We start from the raw sequence: 19,291 nt of genomic DNA on the forward strand, positions 1-19,291 counted from the left end.
ATTTTATTGGTTACGAGGGAATAGTTTCCATGCTTCTCAACCTAAAGCTAAAGTCGTCACCAGGGCCAGATAATATTCCAAATTTTTTTCTTTGCCGTTACGCAGAATCACTTGATCAATTTCTGGTAATTATCTTCCGCACTTCCTTCCGTTTCGATGTTGTACCCACTGTGTGGTGGATTGCACGTGTCGTCCCAGTCTTTAAAAAGGGTGATCGGCGCGCGCCATTCATACAAATTATCGCCGGATTTAACTTATGAGTTCATGCTGCAAAATAATGGAGCACATTATTTCGAACTGCTTGACTGATTTCTTGAACCAGCACAATATTTACTCCATTTCAGCACGGCTTCCCTAAAGGTCTTTCAACAACCACCCAGCTTGTTAGTATCGTGCACATATTCTCATCAATTGTCGATCAGTCAGGCCAAATTGATGTCATTTTCTTAGATTTCAGCAAAGCATTCGACCGAGTTTCGCATTCAGGCCTTTTATTTAAACTAAATGAGATCAAAATTCCCTATCAAATAATTAATTGGATTGCCTCGTATTTAGAAATACGCAAGCAATTTCTTGACAAAAGTGGTCATATTTCAGAAAACGTCCCAGTAAACTCAGGAGTACCTTAAGGAAGCGTCCTAGGTCCATTGTTATTTTTGTTGTATATTAATGACATAACAATATGTGTCGACGAAGGCATTGGTATTCGTCTATTTGCCGACCATTGTCTTTTATATTCAGCTGTAAATTCTAGCAACGACCAAACTACTCTAAATAACAGCTTAAATGCCATAACTAACTGGTGCGACACCTGGAATATGAAGCTAAACCCCGATAAGACAGTAATGATGGGAATACCCAATAAAAAAAGTCCTATTTTATACCAGTACTTAATTAGAGGCATCCAAATATCCCAAGCTAGCAGTTTTAAGTACCTCGGCGTCACATTTACTAGCAACCTTACGTGGTCAACACACATAGATACCATTTGCGCTTCAGCCCGACGTAAACTCGGTCTTTTGAGGCACAAAATCAAGAATTCACCGTCCAATGTCAAGACCACTTCCAAGACCCCTTCTAAGTCCAAGACCCCTTCTGAATACGCAGCTGTTTGGGATCCTTACACAGAAAAGGACAACAAAAAACTCCAGCGAATTCAGAAACGTGCTGTACGTTTCTTTTATAACCGTTACCGTCGTAATGATTACCCAACCAATTTAATGAAACTAAACATAATGACACTGCAAGCTCACCGGAAATTAGCTAGACTTAAGTTTCTCTACCAACTCTGGAACCGCGAATTTCTACTTGATCCTCCATTGTACTTGCAGCCTCTTTCATCCCGGCCAACTAGGAACTATCGCCCTCTCAAATTCACTCCGATTTTTTGCTCGCACAAACAACTACACTCTTTCTTCCCTCGTACTATAGGTGAATGGAATGCGCTGCCTCCCGAAATGTTTATGTCAAGAAATGCACGTTCCTTCATTGAACGGTTACAAGATTAGTTCTTTCACTAGATTTGTATAATGACCCTCACCCCAGCCCCCCCCCCCACTTTTTTTTCTCTGACGTGTTTAATCACACGTGCATCTGTTGGTGTTTTCCCCCCTTGCCTTTGCATTTTTGTGCAATGCACTTCTCTATGTTTACTCTTGAAGTGTATTTTATCTCAATGTAACAATTCATGTACACCCCCCCTCCTGCTTGGGCCACCTGTGGCCTGCAGTATTGAATAAATAAATAAATAAATAAATAAATTGGTTGGTTATACATAAGCACTTACATCTTCTTTAACAGCAAAGCTCGCAGAGAACTTCTGGCACTCTTCAATTACGGCATCCTGTTCTTTTGGACAATCTCTTGACAGGCTTCCAAGTACAGCTGAAGAGTATCTGACGGTAGTTGGTATTAATTCGTCGTTGTAGCCTTCAGTCACTGAGAAGATGGCTGCCCTCGGTTCTGCACTGCTGACTTCCTTCAGGAATGAGGCAAATTCCTGGTCTGTTGGCTTGTTGCACCAGTTGCACCTTTTTTTTTTTGTTGCAGGCTGTCTGCTCGTATCAAGGCGTCTCTTCTTGGACTTTGCAGATGCAAAGTCTATGCTTGAAAGTAGTGCGCATGGCACATTTTTGATGTATGAAGGAAGCCAAATGTTTTCCATGTGAGTGTTTGCTTGACCACGGTTGAATTTTGAAACTGCTTTTACGTAGTACAGCACAGCTCCTATGTGTGAGAATACCTCACCAAGTCCAGCCATGCATGTGCAGTGGGCAAGCTTCACAATACCATCACGCCGAATCAGAAGCCACGACTCAGGTTGTCGTGCAGAAAGGGCCTGGGAATGGTTGGCCTGGTTAAAGAGAAACAGAAAAATGCATAATATTGTCATCTTCCACTCCAATAATGTCTATCAACACAATAACATCGAATCATTTCACATGCAACACGTATGACCAAGTGACTGCTGCAAGGCTTGCAGTAGTATTTAAAGATTTCATTCTGGTGGATACCAGAAAAATAATGTGACATAAATATCTCACGAGGTCTGCTGGCTTTTTAAAAAAAACAGAGGCAAGGCTGCAGTCCTACAAAACAATTTTTATGAAGCTCCTCTTCCTCTAGTAAATGAGCATACTTTGACTTAGCACACAGAACATGCAAAATTTATGAATTTACTGACAAGACAATGGAAAGGAAGGTCCACCAGTGCATAATTTCTCGCTCCTAGGGGTGTACAGCGGAACGCCTGCTGGTGTGAAAAATTAAGGGGGAGAAGACAGGGGAGGCAAAGGAGAGATAGACAACAAGATAATAAAACAAACACATGAAAACAATATGTATTTCAGAGAGACGTGTAGCTGGGCGAGTTGGGACATATTACAGAAGTAAGATTTAGCGCAGCGAAATACACGGACGTTGTCGCTGTGCTAAATCTTAATTCTGTATTTCAGAGCGTCCAGTGCACGAAGCTGATCAGTTTCGTGGAATGAGGGAGCTAACACCATTTCCTCTCGTAGTGTAGATCTTAAATGTCAAAATAGTAACCTTGGTGATTACAATCACGTGCTCTCCAACTTGTCGCAGTTTTGGTTCTTGCACGAAGCCACTGGTGAGGTAGTTGTGCGATTCAAACGACTTCACAGCTTTGAATTCTTCGTGCGTCAAGTAGCCGGTGGCGTGCACTAAGTAGTCCTTAATGTCTGATTCGTCCGTTTTGGGTACAAGGTGCCCGCTCACCGAAATCAACGAAGTTTCGTCACCCGTGAACAATAGAGGGTCTACGCCGCCGCACTCAACTACTTTCGCTTCGTAGCGCTGCCGGCCTCCTGGTCCAAACACTGCCCGTACGAGCTGAGCAGTACAGCTGGTTGACTAGCCACTAAGCCAGGAAATCCCCATACGGTCTACCGCATTTGTGGCACCCCATCAGCCGTTCAACGATAGACAAGCGATAGGCACCACACAGCAACACGCGAAAGGCGAAACTACGGAACGCGCATGCGGGAACGGGAGCGCGGGAAATACGCGCTTAGAATGCCGGCGCGGGTGTTCGGATATCCCGATGTGCCGTTCGTTCTGAGCGCGCTATCCTTCGTCCGCTATCTTGCTATCCGCTATCCGCTTGACTTGCTAGCAGTGCTAGAGCAATTATTGTGCAACCGTTCTTGGACGTCGCCAGCGGTAATGGTTACCTGCATCGTCCCTGGATGCAAGAACAGGTCGCATTCAAACAAACAGACTGAGAACGTGAGAAAGGTCGGCTTCTTCTCTGTGCCGGACGCTGGAACTTTCTACAAAGAGCCGCGACGAATGGTTTCGCCGCCTCGAACGTGCACGCGACAGGACGGCTACTCATTACAGAGTATGCAGTGACCACTTCGTCTCGGGTAAGTGCAACCAGTCGCTGCTTGGAACAAAGCATTAAACGGACCCTGCAACACTCTTCGTGCAGTGCAAGTAAACCTGCGCGACGTTTAGATTAGACTTCCAGGAACACCCGAGCCAAATATTACACATGCACGTGAAGCGGTAAGCGCGCAAATCGCCGTGAAAGACGCGGAAAAACCAACCGCTCTCTCTTCAATTCTCCTCACTATGCACCCCTGGCATGGCCTCTGCGACGTCAATCGGGCCATGGCTGTCCTATTGGCTGTCGCCGGTCAACTTCGCGGCTAAATTCTGGCATTTCCTGTGACGATCAGCCGTCGTCGGCGCCGTGTATGAACCTCTTCTATGTCTCAAACTGTCCGCATGCTTTTGGTGTTTCTTTTGTTTTGAGTGCGCGCGGAGTTTGAGTGACGAACTAAATATTCCACTTTCAATGAGCCCACTCGACAACAAACGTTTATTGCTCCAAAAACGCCCTACCAGCCTGAGCGCTTGCTTGCGAGCAGGCCACAATGGCTGCTTTTTTGTGGCACCAGACCGGAAATAGACCAGTCTACGTTGCGGGGAAAAGGACGAAACTCCCCGCCCTGTGACATATCGAAGGCCGCCGCGCGCCGCCCCCCTCTCCGGGAGAGAGCGCGCAGCTTTCGTCGCGTTGTCCGCGGTTGAGTTGAGAGGGAACATTTATGCGCGATTTTTCATCGCGCGTAGTTTCGGTGATAGTAAACGGATTTTCATAATTCTTGCGGGAGGAGATTGCCAGGACAATAGACTTTACCCCAAAATACATCCCGAGTAGTCGATGGTAAGTGTTGCAGGATCTATTTAATAGTTGTCCGAAGAGTGCCTGTTTTCCGACTCGATTTATGAAAATGTTTCAAACAGGTCCACGCACTTTCGAAGCGTCGTTTTAACATCTGGAGCTTTCAGGAGAAAGTGGAATAATGGTCAGTTGTAATTCTAATACTTGAAATTTTCAGGGTGCATAAGTGTAGTGTTTCAGCAGCCTGTTTCAGGCGCCGATTTGGCTTGGGGTTCTTAAAATAGAGGCCGTGATAAATCCTCGTCTACGTCGGCATTTTCTGGCTCCTTAGCTTCAGCGGGAGGTCTCGCGATGTCTTCTTTGGAAACCGGCGTGACGTCCGCCAACGCTAGTAGTCAAGTCGGTCGTAGTTGCAGTCCTCAAACGTGCCATTGCGTCCTCTTCAACAGATGTGTAGTCGGTATGCCGTTCGGTTTTTTTGAACGAAATCCAAATGTAAACACTTGCGGCAGGAGCGATGGCGCGTGATGCGCGGAGAAGTGAAAGAAGAGATAGAAGCGCGCTCGCGCTAGGTTGTACGTTTACTGCTCGCTTCCAATACACCCAGCATTTGGCCAACTATGTGTCCTTAATAAGCAAGAACACTACAATAACGCAATGAAAACCTGGAATTATGGAAATCTTAAGGTCCTTGAATATTTCGGCATCGCTTGTGTTGTCTATACCACATGTCGCTGAAGCCGTGCAGAGAAGCCACACGTGTGTTAGGAAATTTAGAACCAACTGATTTGCACAGATTCAGAGGGTCCGAAAATGACTAAGTTCATGAATTTAACTTCACTTCAGGCTTAGTTTGCAAATGCTTCTTTTTTTCACTGAACATAACTGGCCACACACCCAGATAATAGTATTGAAGGGGCACTCGGTTGTACAGTGGGGCCGATACCATGACTCGTACACGCTCTCTAGTAGCCAAGTGAGGGAAAGACTTTACTTCCGTAAAGCCGGTTGCAGAGCACACTCCTTGCAGTTAGTCCTGTGCATAATTCACTTGGGGCAAACATTTCCAGTTTGGCACACTTAAAAAAATTTATGGTTGCTTTCTGGCTACGAGGAGCGACTGTATTCCTCCATCGCCCTGTTACAAAAGTGTGCTATTGTAAAAAGTTCTGAAGCATTACTTATTGCAACATGCAGGGAAGCCAGCATACTTGATGGACTGCTCGCATCCAGACTGGGCACCAAGCTTGCGTTTGGGCCGTGAAGTAAAGCCAACAGCTCTTTCAGATACAAGGTAGGTCTACTTATGCAAATCCTACTGGACAATGTTTAAAGTGAAAAAAAAACAGTGTCTCTATACTGCACTAACAACAATAATGATCACCTGTTCAACGTGTGGCTGTTTTTCACATCAGTTTCCAAGAGTTAGTAGAAAAACCAAAAGGGCTCTTTCCAGCTTATGTTGCAATTGCACAATAATGAATGCAGAGAGCTGGTTCACTAATCCTTCAAATGACATGCAGTAGTTGTGTACTATTCTGCTGAGAGACTGCCACAGTTTGAGTGGCTGCAATGTATGTGGAGAACGTTAGCAGTTGCTGCAGTGCTAATGTTCCAGCACAGGAAAGGTCAAGTCAGCTATTATTACTAATGCGCAGGTAACTGATGGAGCAAAGGTTTCACACGTTTGCAGTTACCAAAAACTTGTGTCCTCTTTCGGCAGCAAAAGTAACGCCCTCACAAGAAAAAGAAAAAGGAAGCTGGGGAAATTTACATTAGTAGGAGGCCTCTATGCATTGCTGTCCACACATTGGCCAAGTGTAGACAGCATATGTCCTCTATCGGGAGCAAAAGTAAGCTCTCACAAGAAAAAGAAAAAGGAAGCTGGGGAAATTTATTAGTAGGAAGCCTCTATGCATTGCTGTCCACACATTAGTGTTAGACAACGAATTTGTTTTATCAAGCCGTTTACTTTCATATGCAGAACATTGTATTCCCGATTTTCATGTGTTTTAAAAAGGGGTTCTACTTTTAGTCTGGGTATGTGTGTGGTTGTGACACCGCACACACATTCTCCTCATCGTGGAAATATTTCTTCCCGGTAAAACTGGTGCAGTTTTAGCGTTGTTATCTCCCTTATCCTACAAAATTTTTTTGTCTCGACATTAAAGGCCAACTGCACTCAAATTTCACCTCGGCCAAATTTACTTTGAACATACAGTTCGTACCACTGAACCAACCGGGACATGACTGGGACAGATAGCTCCATCGCAGGCAGATCCTGCAAACAGCCAGCTTCAGACGAACTGTCTGCGGTGCCAGGCATGGAGACAATCGAACATGTTTTTTCTCACATGTCGCAGCTTCGCGGCAGCTTTTGAAGGACCCTATTGAGCGTTTGGGGTTGACTATATGTTCCGCTTATATTATCTATTGGGGCAACAAATCTTGGGTATGCAAAAAGGGATATATATATATAAATGTATTCAAGCTTTCCTTTCTGCTTCAGGTCACTTGAATTGCTGAAGGGTACCAATTAATGGGTAATTAGGGTTTTTAATCATGGCGGACTTTCATTTTATGGCCTCTGTCTTTCCGGAAATAAATAGGTCCTCGTTCCTCGTGAATTGCAACAAGTGATTTAGCCCTAGCCAATTCCCCTTGTGGGTATGTGCCACAAACTTTGAGGGCATCATTATCATCCTCATGGCAGCAGCAAGACCCGCTTGCAGCGTAGGCCGAAGGACCGTCCCACATGCTGCGGACTGAGCTATTACCCAGGTGGCCACGTAATGACTGAGTGGGATGACGGTGCCATAGAGCGCAAGCAGCGAGGCCTCTGCAGCATAGCCATCAGCTACAACCACGCCTAGGGCCACCAAACCGCCACGCTAATGCTAAGACTCAGCTCTGAACGTTGAATCAATAACACTGATTGGCTCTACTGGCTCATCACTGCTGCCTCATACAACCACAAGCACTTTTTTGACTGCCCGATCATTCACGTGCTTTTATGTAAATAGCTCGCTATTTACGACTCACTCCTCGCACGTGACCCTCTCTTCTGTTTCAACATAGCTGTAGCAGAGAGCTCTTAAACTTTGACCAGTAGAACAAGGACGACAAAAACACTACAGCTATGCAGCACCAACTAGCCCTTACAGATGCTCTGCTAATGTTTCAACATATTGTGAGTGAGTTTGTTAGTAGCTTAGGACTTGCAACTCTTTACACAAACCTCGGCCCATTCCTTCTGCGGGGAATGGCCGCAGAATTTGAAACTGCGGAGCCATTGAGTGTTGACCGAGCGGCGAGAGTAACTATGACTCTTTTGAAGAAATTCAAAACACCCATGGCCGGGGTCCGTAACGGGGCCTTGTAATCCAGCGTGGGAGGAGGCCGGTGTGTCAGTATCACTCCTGCCGGAGGCTGCACAACCGTGCAGCGAACACAGCCCTCCGGCGGGAGTGATTATGACATTCTTGTGGGAATTTCTCTTTAAGATAACCCGATGGCCGGGGTCCGTAACGGGGCCCTGTAATCCAGCGTGGGAGGAGGCCGGGGTGTCAGTGTTACAGCATATGGCACTCTTGAGGGTTCTCCATGCGCGAGCGCCCTCCCGCTGGGGAAGCTGGCGACTTCTTGTAATCGAGCTACTACGAAGCGAGAGTGGCAATGCAGGGTGCCTGGACCTTGACGTGGTCCCGCCGCAAAAACGCTGGTGTGGCCTTGATCGCACCAGTAGGCCAACTTGGGCACTCAAGGGGCTGCGCTCCTGATGACGTGGTATTTTTATACTGGCCCATCGAACCTCATGATCCCTCTCTCTCTCTCTCTATCTCTCTCTCTCTCTCTCTATATATATATATATATATATATATATATATATATATATATATAGAGAGAGAGAGAGAGAGAGAGAGAGAGAGAGAGAAAATAAGGGTTGGCAGTCAAGAAAACCTCGGAAAGCAAAGGGGAGGTTGTGGTGGGTCATGGAAACAGATGAAGAATTTAGACTTTTTTGAGTCAGAAAGAAAGTGGTGAAGCCGGGTGGGATCCGAGCCCACGACCTCCAAATACCGGTCTGGTGCGATAACCACTACGCTACCGCCGGGGAAAAGTTACGACCCCTTCCACCGGGGCATTTCCCGAAAAAGTCGGGTAACTTCGCAAGCACTAGATCCCCTGGGCAGGGGTGCTTGTACCAATTTTTACTGGTTGGTGCCCAGCGGTACCGAAGTACCTCCCACATTCTCGTACCCCATGGGACAAACCGACGTGGTGGAACGGTTTACAGTACACTGGATCCCCCGTACGGAGGGCGCCTGTACCCATTTTTATTCTGGTGGGTGACCAGCGGCTCCAGAGGAACCTACCACATCTGCCGCAGTGGTGGTGCGTGTCCAAGCCCTTCATCCCCCGCCGAGACAGGGGGCGCTTGTACCCTTTGAACTGGTGGGTGCCCAGAGATCCCAGACCCCGCCCGAAGTGGTTCGAGGGACCTACCACATGGCCTCCCATGGCTGCTTGTGGTCAAGCTCCAAGCGTTTGTTCCACCGTCGAGACAAGGTACGGTACGGGGACGCTTGAACCCTTTAAAGAAACCAGTGGGTATCCGGCGGCCCAGGATTCGAACCTGGTACCTCCCGCTTACGATACGAGTGTTTTACCACTCGACCATCACCGTCGGTAAAAGTTCCTGCGTTTTTGCAGCCGCCCCTTTCCATAGGGGCGATTTCCCGTACAAGCCGGGTGAACTTCCCAAGCGTTGTAGTCCCACACAAGGGCCGAGGGCCAGGCCGGGGAGTCGCTTGTACCTATTTTACCGGTAGGTGCCCGGCGCCACCAAGGAACACGAATTCACATGGTGCCTTCCACAGCCACGATGGACGCTCACGATGGACGCCCCTGAGATTAATGCTCTACCGACTGATCTCATGCTCTACCGGCTGAGCTAGCCGGGCAAAAGTTACGACCCCTTCCACCGGGGCGTTTCCCGACAAAGTCGGGTAACTTCCCAAGCACTAGATCCCCTGGCCAAGGGGTGCTTGTACCAATTTTAAATGCGAATGCATTTCTTAGTCGGGGGTTGTGCTCCATCGGCGGGCTCCTGCATTCCTCCAGCGCGAGCGCACGTGAGCGCGCGACTCGTAGTTCTGCCTTCGTCGTCGTCGTAAATGCGGATGCATTACTTAGTCGGGGGTTGTCGTGCTCCGTCGGCGTGCGCCCGCAGGTGTTATCTCTCCGCGCTCCTCCTCGCCCCTAGCAACAGCTGTGGCGCGCCTTGCAACCGGAGCAGGTGGTAGCTCGGGCGGGAGTAGCGGAGGGCAAGGGGAGAGGAGGAGCGCGCTCGGGCGTGTGAGGGCGCTCGCATCGCGGAGCTCGGGCGGAGTAGCGGAAAGTGAGTGGAGAGGAGGAGCGCGCTCGGGCGTGTGAGGGCGCTCGCATCGCGGAGCTCGGGCGGAGTAGCGGAGAGTGAGTGGAGAGGAGCGCGCTCGGGCGTGTGAGGGCGCTCGCATCGCGGAGCTCGGCGGGAGAGAGAGCTCGCGCGCGGGGCGGGCGTGTTGCGCGGGTCTCTCTCTCCTCTCCGCGTACCCTCAATCCGCTCGCTGCGCTCGGAAAATGTATATAAATGCAGTGGAGCGCACGCCTCTCTCCGTTACTGCTTGCCGCAGCGCACTCATCGGTGCACCCAATGCATTCGCATTTCCGCACGATCTCCTTCGGGGAGGTGGGGGCAGTTTTTTTTACTGGTTGGTGCCCAGCGGCACCGAAGTACCTCCCACATTCTCGTACCCCATGGTACAAACCGACGTGGTGGAACGGTTTACAGTACACTGGATCCCCCGTACGGGAGGCGCATGTCCCCAGTTTTATTCTGGTGGGTGACCAGCTGCTCCAGAGGAACCCACCACGTCTGCCGCAGTGGTAGTGCGTGTCCAAGCCCTTCATCCCCCGCCGAGACAGGGGGCGCTTGTACCCTTTGAACTGGTGGGTGCCCAGAGATCCCAGACCCCGCCTGAAGGGGTTCGAGGGACCTACCACTACCACATGGCCTCCCATGGCTGCTTGTGGTCAAGATCCAAGCGTTTGTTTCACCGTCGAGATAAGCTACGGTACGGGGACGCTTGTGCCCTTTGAAGAAACCGGTGGGTATCCGGCGGCCCAGGATACCCACCGTGTGGGGCCAGTCAGTTTAAACGACGACAGCCACCGTATTGTAACGGCCTTGTCGCAGGTCCCTTTTGCCTTTACTGGTTGGTTAAAAACCCACGGTACATTGTGCACAATTTTTTATATGCACATTAAAATGCCTGTGCACATCAGAAAAGAAATCCTAATGTGGGCGCCGCTAGTGACGTGAATGGTGCTGTCGCGTGTAAGTGCTGCAGCCTCGAAGCGCACTTTGGTCATGGTTTTCTTGAGACGCAGCGATGCTTAAACAGTGCATCAAGACTGAAGTGGGTTGGTGAATTCATGAAGCACATCATGCGCATGATGACCACTCCAGAACGTGTGCACTGCCAAGCCGATATTTGCAGCTCAAGCTGTGGCAGCTTCACTGCACAAAAAAAAACGAGTGCCTAGAAATCCTCACGAAGTCAGCACCAACAAGAAAGATCAATCTTCCAGACCACTGTTTCATTTCAACTATCAACAGAAAACTTTTTTCACTTTATATTCTTCCAATCCCTTCCCAATGGCCAACAGCACACAACAGAAAAAGTTTTAAGGGCCAATCCAATGAAGGCCACATGATTACATCCTGCGGCAATTGGTGCTAAAAAGCTCACCACGGTTAAGGGGCCGCGCCAGTGTAGGCAGCTCGACACAGCTTCACAGCACCAGAATGCCAAAACGATACATCCGTACAGTTGTCAATGGCACCAGCCGTACCACTCCTGACACTAAGGTGGCAAGGTGGACACTGCTTCGCTGCAAAACAACTCTTTCTGAATTCAAGGTTATCTTGCAGATATTGACCGACTTACCACTCCTGCATTATTTTCGTCTGTTATCTTGAAATCTTCCTCCAAAATCTCACAGTTGAAGGAACAAGCCTAAAGGAATTGGATCCGGCCACAATAGACCTAACCAACAAAAAAGGGTTAGAAGGGCTGATCACTGTAATGAGGGCACAAAGGACAGAGGGTAGAATGGGTACCTCCTCTCACGATTCGGCCAAAAATCAAAATACTTTTGAAACGGAATAATCTGAATCAAACGTGGACTTAGTTGGGAACTGGGAAGGTGCCAGGCCCCTTACCCAGCTGGTTGTGGTCTTGGTCGAGGCCACGTAAAACTTCTAAAGACCAAATAATGAAAGATGTCACACAAAGAACTACAGTTAGACGAAAATCAGTCCCTACCACTACAAATTTGTCAGGCGTGCTGGGCACCGAGCCTCCCAGAAGTGATCGACCTCAACGCGGGGCAGCCACCGTTTCTGGACCAGATCGTCCACCAATCGGTGGCAAAAACACCTAGCGATGCGACGATCTGGAGTTGGCCGGAGCCACTTGTGTTCAGCATGCTCCAGTGGAGTGTTGAAACCGGCAAAGATAAAGAGCAGAAGACAGCGTACCTGTCGTGGGTACCGATGCGGTTTGTGCGCATAGATCCACAGCTGCGCGCAGGTGTAACAGGACTGGACACAACAGAGCGGTTCAGAGCGAACGCCGAGGTGTTAAGCAGGCCGATAGGAGACTTTCAGGGAAATAGGTTCTTTGCCTTCCCCGCCATGCTTGACACCAAGGCAATATCGCTGCTGCTCGAGGCTGTCATAACATCGACAGGATCACAAAGAGACGAGGAAGTGTACCTACGGTGCATGTTGCTAAGTGAGACGATGTTGCCAACAAGGTGAGGATTATGACACACATCGGCAACAGGGTGGCATTTGACACGTGTGTCAAATCAGTTGATCGCAACACGGGGAAGTACGGACGATCTGCCCCTGAGGGGGTCATAGGGGCAGTTTACCTGTCTCTCTTCTCACAACTGATGATGAGGAAATCATCACTGAACACCGCCAAGACGTCGAGGTTTGGCATTGACACGTGGGGGAACAAGACCGCAATTGTTCCAGTAAAAATGGAATACAGTGGAACGCGTGGGGCTGCACCCTATGCACTGAGTTTCGTGTCCACAGCGTACTGGAACCAGCGGGTCGGGTACACCCTCACACTCGAACAGGTGGGACCTGACATCCCAATGACTCTGCAAGCGCATTGTGTGCCACATGCGGCCCAAGCACTCGTCGGCGGCCCGATCAACATACAGTTCGTGGTGATTGATCTTGAGGTCTATCCGAACGAGAGTTCTTTGAGGTGGGGGCAAATCACTGCAGATCATTGGAAAGAACACTGACATGACTGGCATTGTCGATCCTGGAGTGCGATCGCTGGTGGGCCACTGGATGGGAGGCGAGAAGTCGACAGGTGCGCCATTTGGAAGACAGCATGACGCATATGATGCTTTACCATGCTGGACACGCTGGTCGGGACAACCGGTGTTCTCGACACTGCGTTGAACTTGGTAACCGAGCTGACCAGCGCCTTTCACTGTGGGGCAACAGTGAACATGGAGACCAAAGCGAGTTGCGGGCTCACGTGCATCGGCGATGACCCATCAAAAGGGAAAAATTTTGACCCATCAAAATTGGAATCGAGATGGCTAGACTGCAGGTTTTCATGAGTTTGCTCCCTCTGAGACGAGCCCTGCCCGCAAGTAACAAGTTCTACACGTGCATGCCATGGTTTCTGGGCCTACGCTGGCAAGAAGGCTGGCACGAAGCACACAAGGTGGTGGCGGGTGGTTGTACGCACGTGCTCAAAGTGTTTCAAGAAGTTCAGGAAAGGAATGAGACTTCATGAAGTCTGGAACGAAGATGTACTCAAACACATGGTAGCGGCTCAGTGCGTTTCTTCAGGAGCTCGCGCTACTTCGTATTCGCTGAAAGTGATTACACTGTTCATGCATGCCTTTAATTCTTCTTTATGCATGTCTACAAAAAAAAGAGCATACCACATTGTGCAGAGGCTGCTACCCTACCACTGCGAGATTAATCCCACTGAGCTCGTTTACGCACAGTAAAAGAAAAGCCAAGCAATTTTCACTGCGCACAAAAAACGCAGTGGCCTGAACCTGGTATGAGTGACCCACCATCATTTCCAGATGGGAGCGCAGATCAGGAAAGTGCGAACACATGTGGTGCTGCCAGAGACGACACTTTCTGCACCGGATGTCTGCAAAAAAAGCCTGCAGAAAATGAAACGCTCCACAAGCTTGAGCAAGAGCTCACAGCTGCTAATCACATGATTGCCATGCTCGAAACCGTGCAGGCGGACCCGCAACCGAGGACACTGTCATGAAATCTGACAAGACTCGAGTTTCACACAGGGTTAGTACCCAAAGTGATGTTCTATGCATTGCTCCACTTAGTATTGCTATCCATCTGGAAACCTACTCTAAAGACACGCCTTCGCCAAGAGCAGCAATTTATATTGGTGCTGATGAGGCTGCAGTTGGGCCTGCTTGTGAAGGATCTGGCCAGTCTATTTGCAAATCCCGATCCGTGTGGCAGCCACCCTTTGTGGCCGGTCCTATTGGGCCTTTTACAATATTTTAGAGCAACGACCTCATATTTTTTAACCTTTTTTTTGCTCTCTCTGTATCCATCCTGCCTTAGTACAATAATTACATCATTGCTCACGTCGTTCACCAATATATGCTGGGGCTTCCTAATTATGCCTTTTTCTGTTCTACACCTGTTTTTAGTGGTATATCCACATTACCTTCCGGCCCTGAGAGGCCAGGTTTGGAGAAGAAAGAGGGCTCATCCAGTCTAGGCCGCTCACCAATCGCAATGTCGGCCAACCCCAAACCACCACTCCGCCGTTGCTGTCTTGTTTGTGCCTTTCTTGCATGTATTTCATTCTATTGTTTTTTTTTTTGTGTGTGATCTCTTTGGGTTTTCTACTTTTTCGCAGGGCGGAGTCAATCATGGTGGGCGTGGCACCTTCCCGGGAAGAAACCAAGTTAGACCACCACCTGTGCGGGTGCTCAACTGGAGCTCCCTCATTCTGCCGAGCGGCCAAACGGGGCCACTCACTGCCGCCATCTTCGGCATCGAACAACTGCGCCGGAAAATAAATTGTGAATAGCAATGACGTCATGATGAGAACACCTGAGGGTTAAAAAATCATTGTGTAGAGTATTCTGTGCAACTGTAAACCCGACAATTTAAAAATAATGAACCCTTCGTTGGTGGGCTACGTGAAGCGGCTGGTATGTGGCAGAGAGCCTGGAGAAATCGTCGAGCTGCAGCCGGACACATCGCTAGAAAAAGCCTTGGCGCAGTGTTTGTGTGTGTGTTACGTAAAGGACATTAGGTATCCGTCTGCTTACGGGCAGTTGCTCAGCTTCGTTCAAGTAGTGGTTAGACATGCCAGCATCCACAAAATTCCATGGGCTCAGAAAAGGCTACGTGATTTGCTGACGAAAGCACACTTCGATTACCAAGTTTACATGCTGCTTTAAAGCAACGTCCAGAGTTTACCTGGAGGCCATCCTATAATTCCTGCGCTGTTTTCTAGGATTGCTGTTGCATAAATGGAAACATTTCTCTAAGCTTTTGTGAATAAAAAGTTTTACTTAAATTTAAGACGTGTGTAAATTTCTCGTTCCATTTTGCTACTTTGCTTTATTTCAAAATGTAAAGCCTCAAAGCAACCGCCACAGAATTCCTCACTTAATTTTTTTGACAAACGTATAGGTAGTGGCGCTCGAAACAATGCACATGGCAGGCATAATTATATCCTTGCCGGCAGTGCCACCCTTCGGAAGTCTGAAAATCATTGTAGCAGAACTCAGACGTACTGACTGTTAGTACACTGCTTCCCTCGTGAAGTTCATGTTCTTTTGTTGAATTATCTTCTGAATCTTACCTTTGTCCTATAAGAGGGCACAATGTCGCCCAAGCGACAAAAAGAACAAAAGGTTCCCACCCCACTAGTGATTTTAACTTGCGGCCGCCGGGACAGCCCGCATTGGATTTGGATACCTTGCCCCCTCAACCACAGGCGTAAAAGCAAAACAGACAATTGGGCGAGTTGGTACTGATTCATGCTCACTAACAGCGCACACAGACGAAGGGGAGGCTTAACATATCTCTAAGCTGGGGCAAATGTATGTGAGCCAGCACTCGATTGTGCTTAGTCATGAAGAATTCCGGTTTTTAGATTACAGGTGATATCTTGTTCCTGCAGTGCCATGCCTTGTAGATAAGTTGGCTTCGGTTGCCCATATCTTGAGCAGTGTCAATCGGATCGTTTCCCTTCCTCTTCTACAGTGTATTGTCATGCACGGCTGGTGTACTGTTAGTACAAGTTCCCGTTAAGTCCCGTCGCCTTTTTAGGGGCGAAGCTCCTAAAGCCATAGGTCTGTCCATCCCTTGTGCCTCGTGGTACGTGACCGCCGCATGCTTTCGGAGATGTCGCAAAGTGGGCCGCGTTGCACGCGCAAGAACCGGCTGCAACCGGCAGCGCAAACTCGGCACCGGGAGCGCGAGCTTGTCTGTGTTCGCCAACGGAGGCGCGAGCGCACGTGCACTGCAAGGGGGAGATCACGCAAGAGATCACGCCACGAACGCAGGCAGTCGTTCTCGGAGATCGAACGAGACGCAAGGACCTTTGCTCGTTTCCTCTCGTCTTGTTCTGGCACAAGTTCGCCCTAAATAAAAGTTATTTCTTCAAATACGCACTCAGATGTATCCCTATGAACCCTACCACGATCCGGGGAACGTGTATAGACTTAGTGTTTGCAAACTTCCCATTGCAGCCAGTACAAGAACCTCTCTCGCTTCATTTCAGATCATAAAGCCGTCGTAATGAAGGGACCTCGCAATCCAGTCATGACAACGACGAAATGAAAAGAACAAACGAAGAAACGGAACAACAAACGAACAAGAACAAAAAAAGTTGATTTGTACAATGTACGCACACAGTCTTGCGTCTTTCTTAATGATGTAATGGGCGAACTTTCACGGGAGAGTTACGGTTACCGATGATCTCCCCCTCTCGAGCTTCGCCCCACTTATCATCATTCATTCCGTGGATATGGGGTGATTTTTTTGCCTTTGTCCTTCGTCTGCGCGTAGTGTTAGCGAGCATGACACAGACGTAAAAAGTGCACGGAAACTGAAAACTGCAGCATAAGAACTGCTCATTTGTATTTGTAGTCCAGCACTCCGGCTTTGTTTCCATAAATTTGAATCCACCCAGAGCTTTAACCACCAACTTAGTGCTAAACACTTATGCAGTAAGCAATAGGCCAGCCTGTCCAATTGACAAAAACATTACAGCATTATTCATTGTAAGGAAGTAACCAAACTGCATGATGGTGCGACTCGGTGATGCGCCGTATCACTACTTCTTGTTGATTTTGCATTTCAAAACAGTACTGGGCCACTGTGGCAGATAACGTTCAGCTCTAGGCTTATGTTTTTACACACCTCAGGCCACACCAGAGTAGCTTAAAGCACTAAATCAGTGTGCACAGAAGAACGTGTTGATATAAGTAGTGAGATTGATAATTACATAAAGATGTATTAAGATGTTTGGTTGGTGGGATGACCTGGTGTCATCCCACCAACTAAAGGCATTGATAATAGCCAGTTGCAGGATGAATTGAAACAATCAATTAAAATGTTGGCACATTTTTTATAGGTGACCATTAATGCTATATCTGCCTCAGTAATCTATTCCCGTGAAACAGCACTCCTAGGCCGGCGAGAGCGGAGCAAAGCGCGTGCCAAGATGGAATCTCCCAAGCACAGCACACGTTGCTGTTGTCAGCATACTGTTAATTTTACTGCATATTGTTCACTTAAAACCATAACAGGAAAATACTCAGCTATTTCGAAGCTGTGCGCACAGTTTGAGTTACCTTTACTGTGAGTACCTTGCTGCAGTTTGTTGTCAGGTCCTGGCTAACTTTGACGGCCCCGAATGGGGACCGTGGGTCTTGAATATTCCTTTGTAGCTTTCAGCAAGGTACTTGACAAATGGTGAGACCTAGGGTATTCTGGATGAAAATGACCCTGATCTATTGCATTCTCAGGAAATTTAGTTTTGTTAACGATCCGGATGAAGAATGCAACGCAGAATCAGAAGTCGAGGACAACCCCAACAGCACAAATTTCCAGCTACGAGCAGGCCACACTGCACTTAAACTAAGCAGCAGAACCTACCTACTTTTGTCTTTCTAAACCAGCGATAAGTGAGTGAAAAAGCAATTTCAAAGTGATATGTTACACTGCGCATAAACACATCATCGTCTTCGCCTGCTATTCCGGTTTCCTGCCTTGAAAATAGAAGAACAGGAAGTGCTCATTAAGAAATGACAAAACCTAGACGCACCTCTGAAGTATTTCTTCAAATACTTTCCTAAAAAGTTCTGGGAAGGATGCACGTTTCAGAAAAAGCTGTACTCATGCATGTTTGAGGAAAGTCTGTTGAAACAGATGCAGAAGAACTGAGGATTGTTGTGGGAATCCACATTGTCACAAAGATCTTGAAGCTTCCAAGGGGGAGACTTTAGTAGCCCCAAACGTTCCGAGTCGAGCAGGTTGTGCAGACAATGCCCCGAAATAGGTTTTTTGAGCTCTGGAGTCATGTGCCTTTTGTTGAAAAGCTGTAAATAGCTCCGAAAGAACAAGAAGAAAACAGGCTGGTGTTAGTAACACCTATTCGCATGTTGTTCAGAAATGCTTGCTTGGAGCTACCTCAGTCTTGTGAGGTGTCCATTGACAAACTAATGACGTCTTTTTCCCACTCCGCAAGGGCGCCTTGAGTGCTCTTGGTGATGGTATTGGTGACACCCCGGACCCTGAGCCCCCAAACACAAGCTGTAACCTACCATGACGATATGTTTATAGGTGGGGAGTAAGAAACCACGAACGGTGGCGGTCGGAGCCGTGGTCAAGCTCCGGCCGATGTCTGTTTACCAGGCAGGGAGCTCCGGGACCTTTCTGACTACCAGGGTATGGTTCCAAAAGAAAGTACCCCCGTCCCCTGCTTTTTATGGTAAATCGAACCCCCCCTCGCCCAAGCATGAATGGCCCTCGAAAAGGGGCCGCACCGAGGGCTCATTTCCGCCCCTTCCAACCATCCCTTTCCCGAACTTGCATACCTGCCAGATCTGCCGGGATGGCATTAGGGAGATCTTACCGGGGGCGGGGGAAGGCAGGGGGGAAGAGAGGGGGGTAGTAGCAACAACAGAATGGGTAACTTTACACACATTTTTTTATTTACTTACAAGATAGCAGGAAATGAACTGTTTCTTCGCCTAAACTACCAACAAGGTGCACCACTTAAATGTTCGACGTTGCTAACGCTGCCCTTTTCAAAAAGTCCTGGAAATAGTACTGCAAGCGCAATACAAAACAGCATGAACTGAACTGTTTTGTTGTTTCGTCTAAACTAACAACAAGCTACACCACTGGAGACTTGCTAAACCTTCAGAAGGGCCGTGCGCGTGCGTAAATGAAATTTGCGGCGGCGCTGCGTTTCTATAAACGGTAAACTAACAATGGGACGAACAGGTTCACCGTCTGTGCATGGCTGACTACGCTTT

General features: G+C 48.3%; 1 protein-coding gene across 1 annotated transcript in view; it reads right to left on the reverse strand.

The window, feature by feature from the left end:
• Nucleotides 1-19,291, reverse strand: part of LOC144175895 (uncharacterized) — a 101,857-nt gene that overhangs the window by 6,557 nt on the left and 76,009 nt on the right. The window contains exon 4 of the mRNA XM_077704959.1: nt 1,787-2,353. Coding sequence (XP_077561085.1) covers nt 1,787-2,353 — 567 coding nt within the window. The remainder of the gene's footprint in view (nt 1-1,786; nt 2,354-19,291) is intronic.

This window comes from Haemaphysalis longicornis, unplaced genomic scaffold (assembly GCF_048455015.1).
Source record: "Haemaphysalis longicornis isolate Haplotype H1 unplaced genomic scaffold, Haemaphysalis longicornis Haplotype H1 scaffold_3, whole genome shotgun sequence".
NCBI classification, from domain to species: domain Eukaryota; kingdom Metazoa; phylum Arthropoda; class Arachnida; order Ixodida; family Ixodidae; genus Haemaphysalis; species Haemaphysalis longicornis.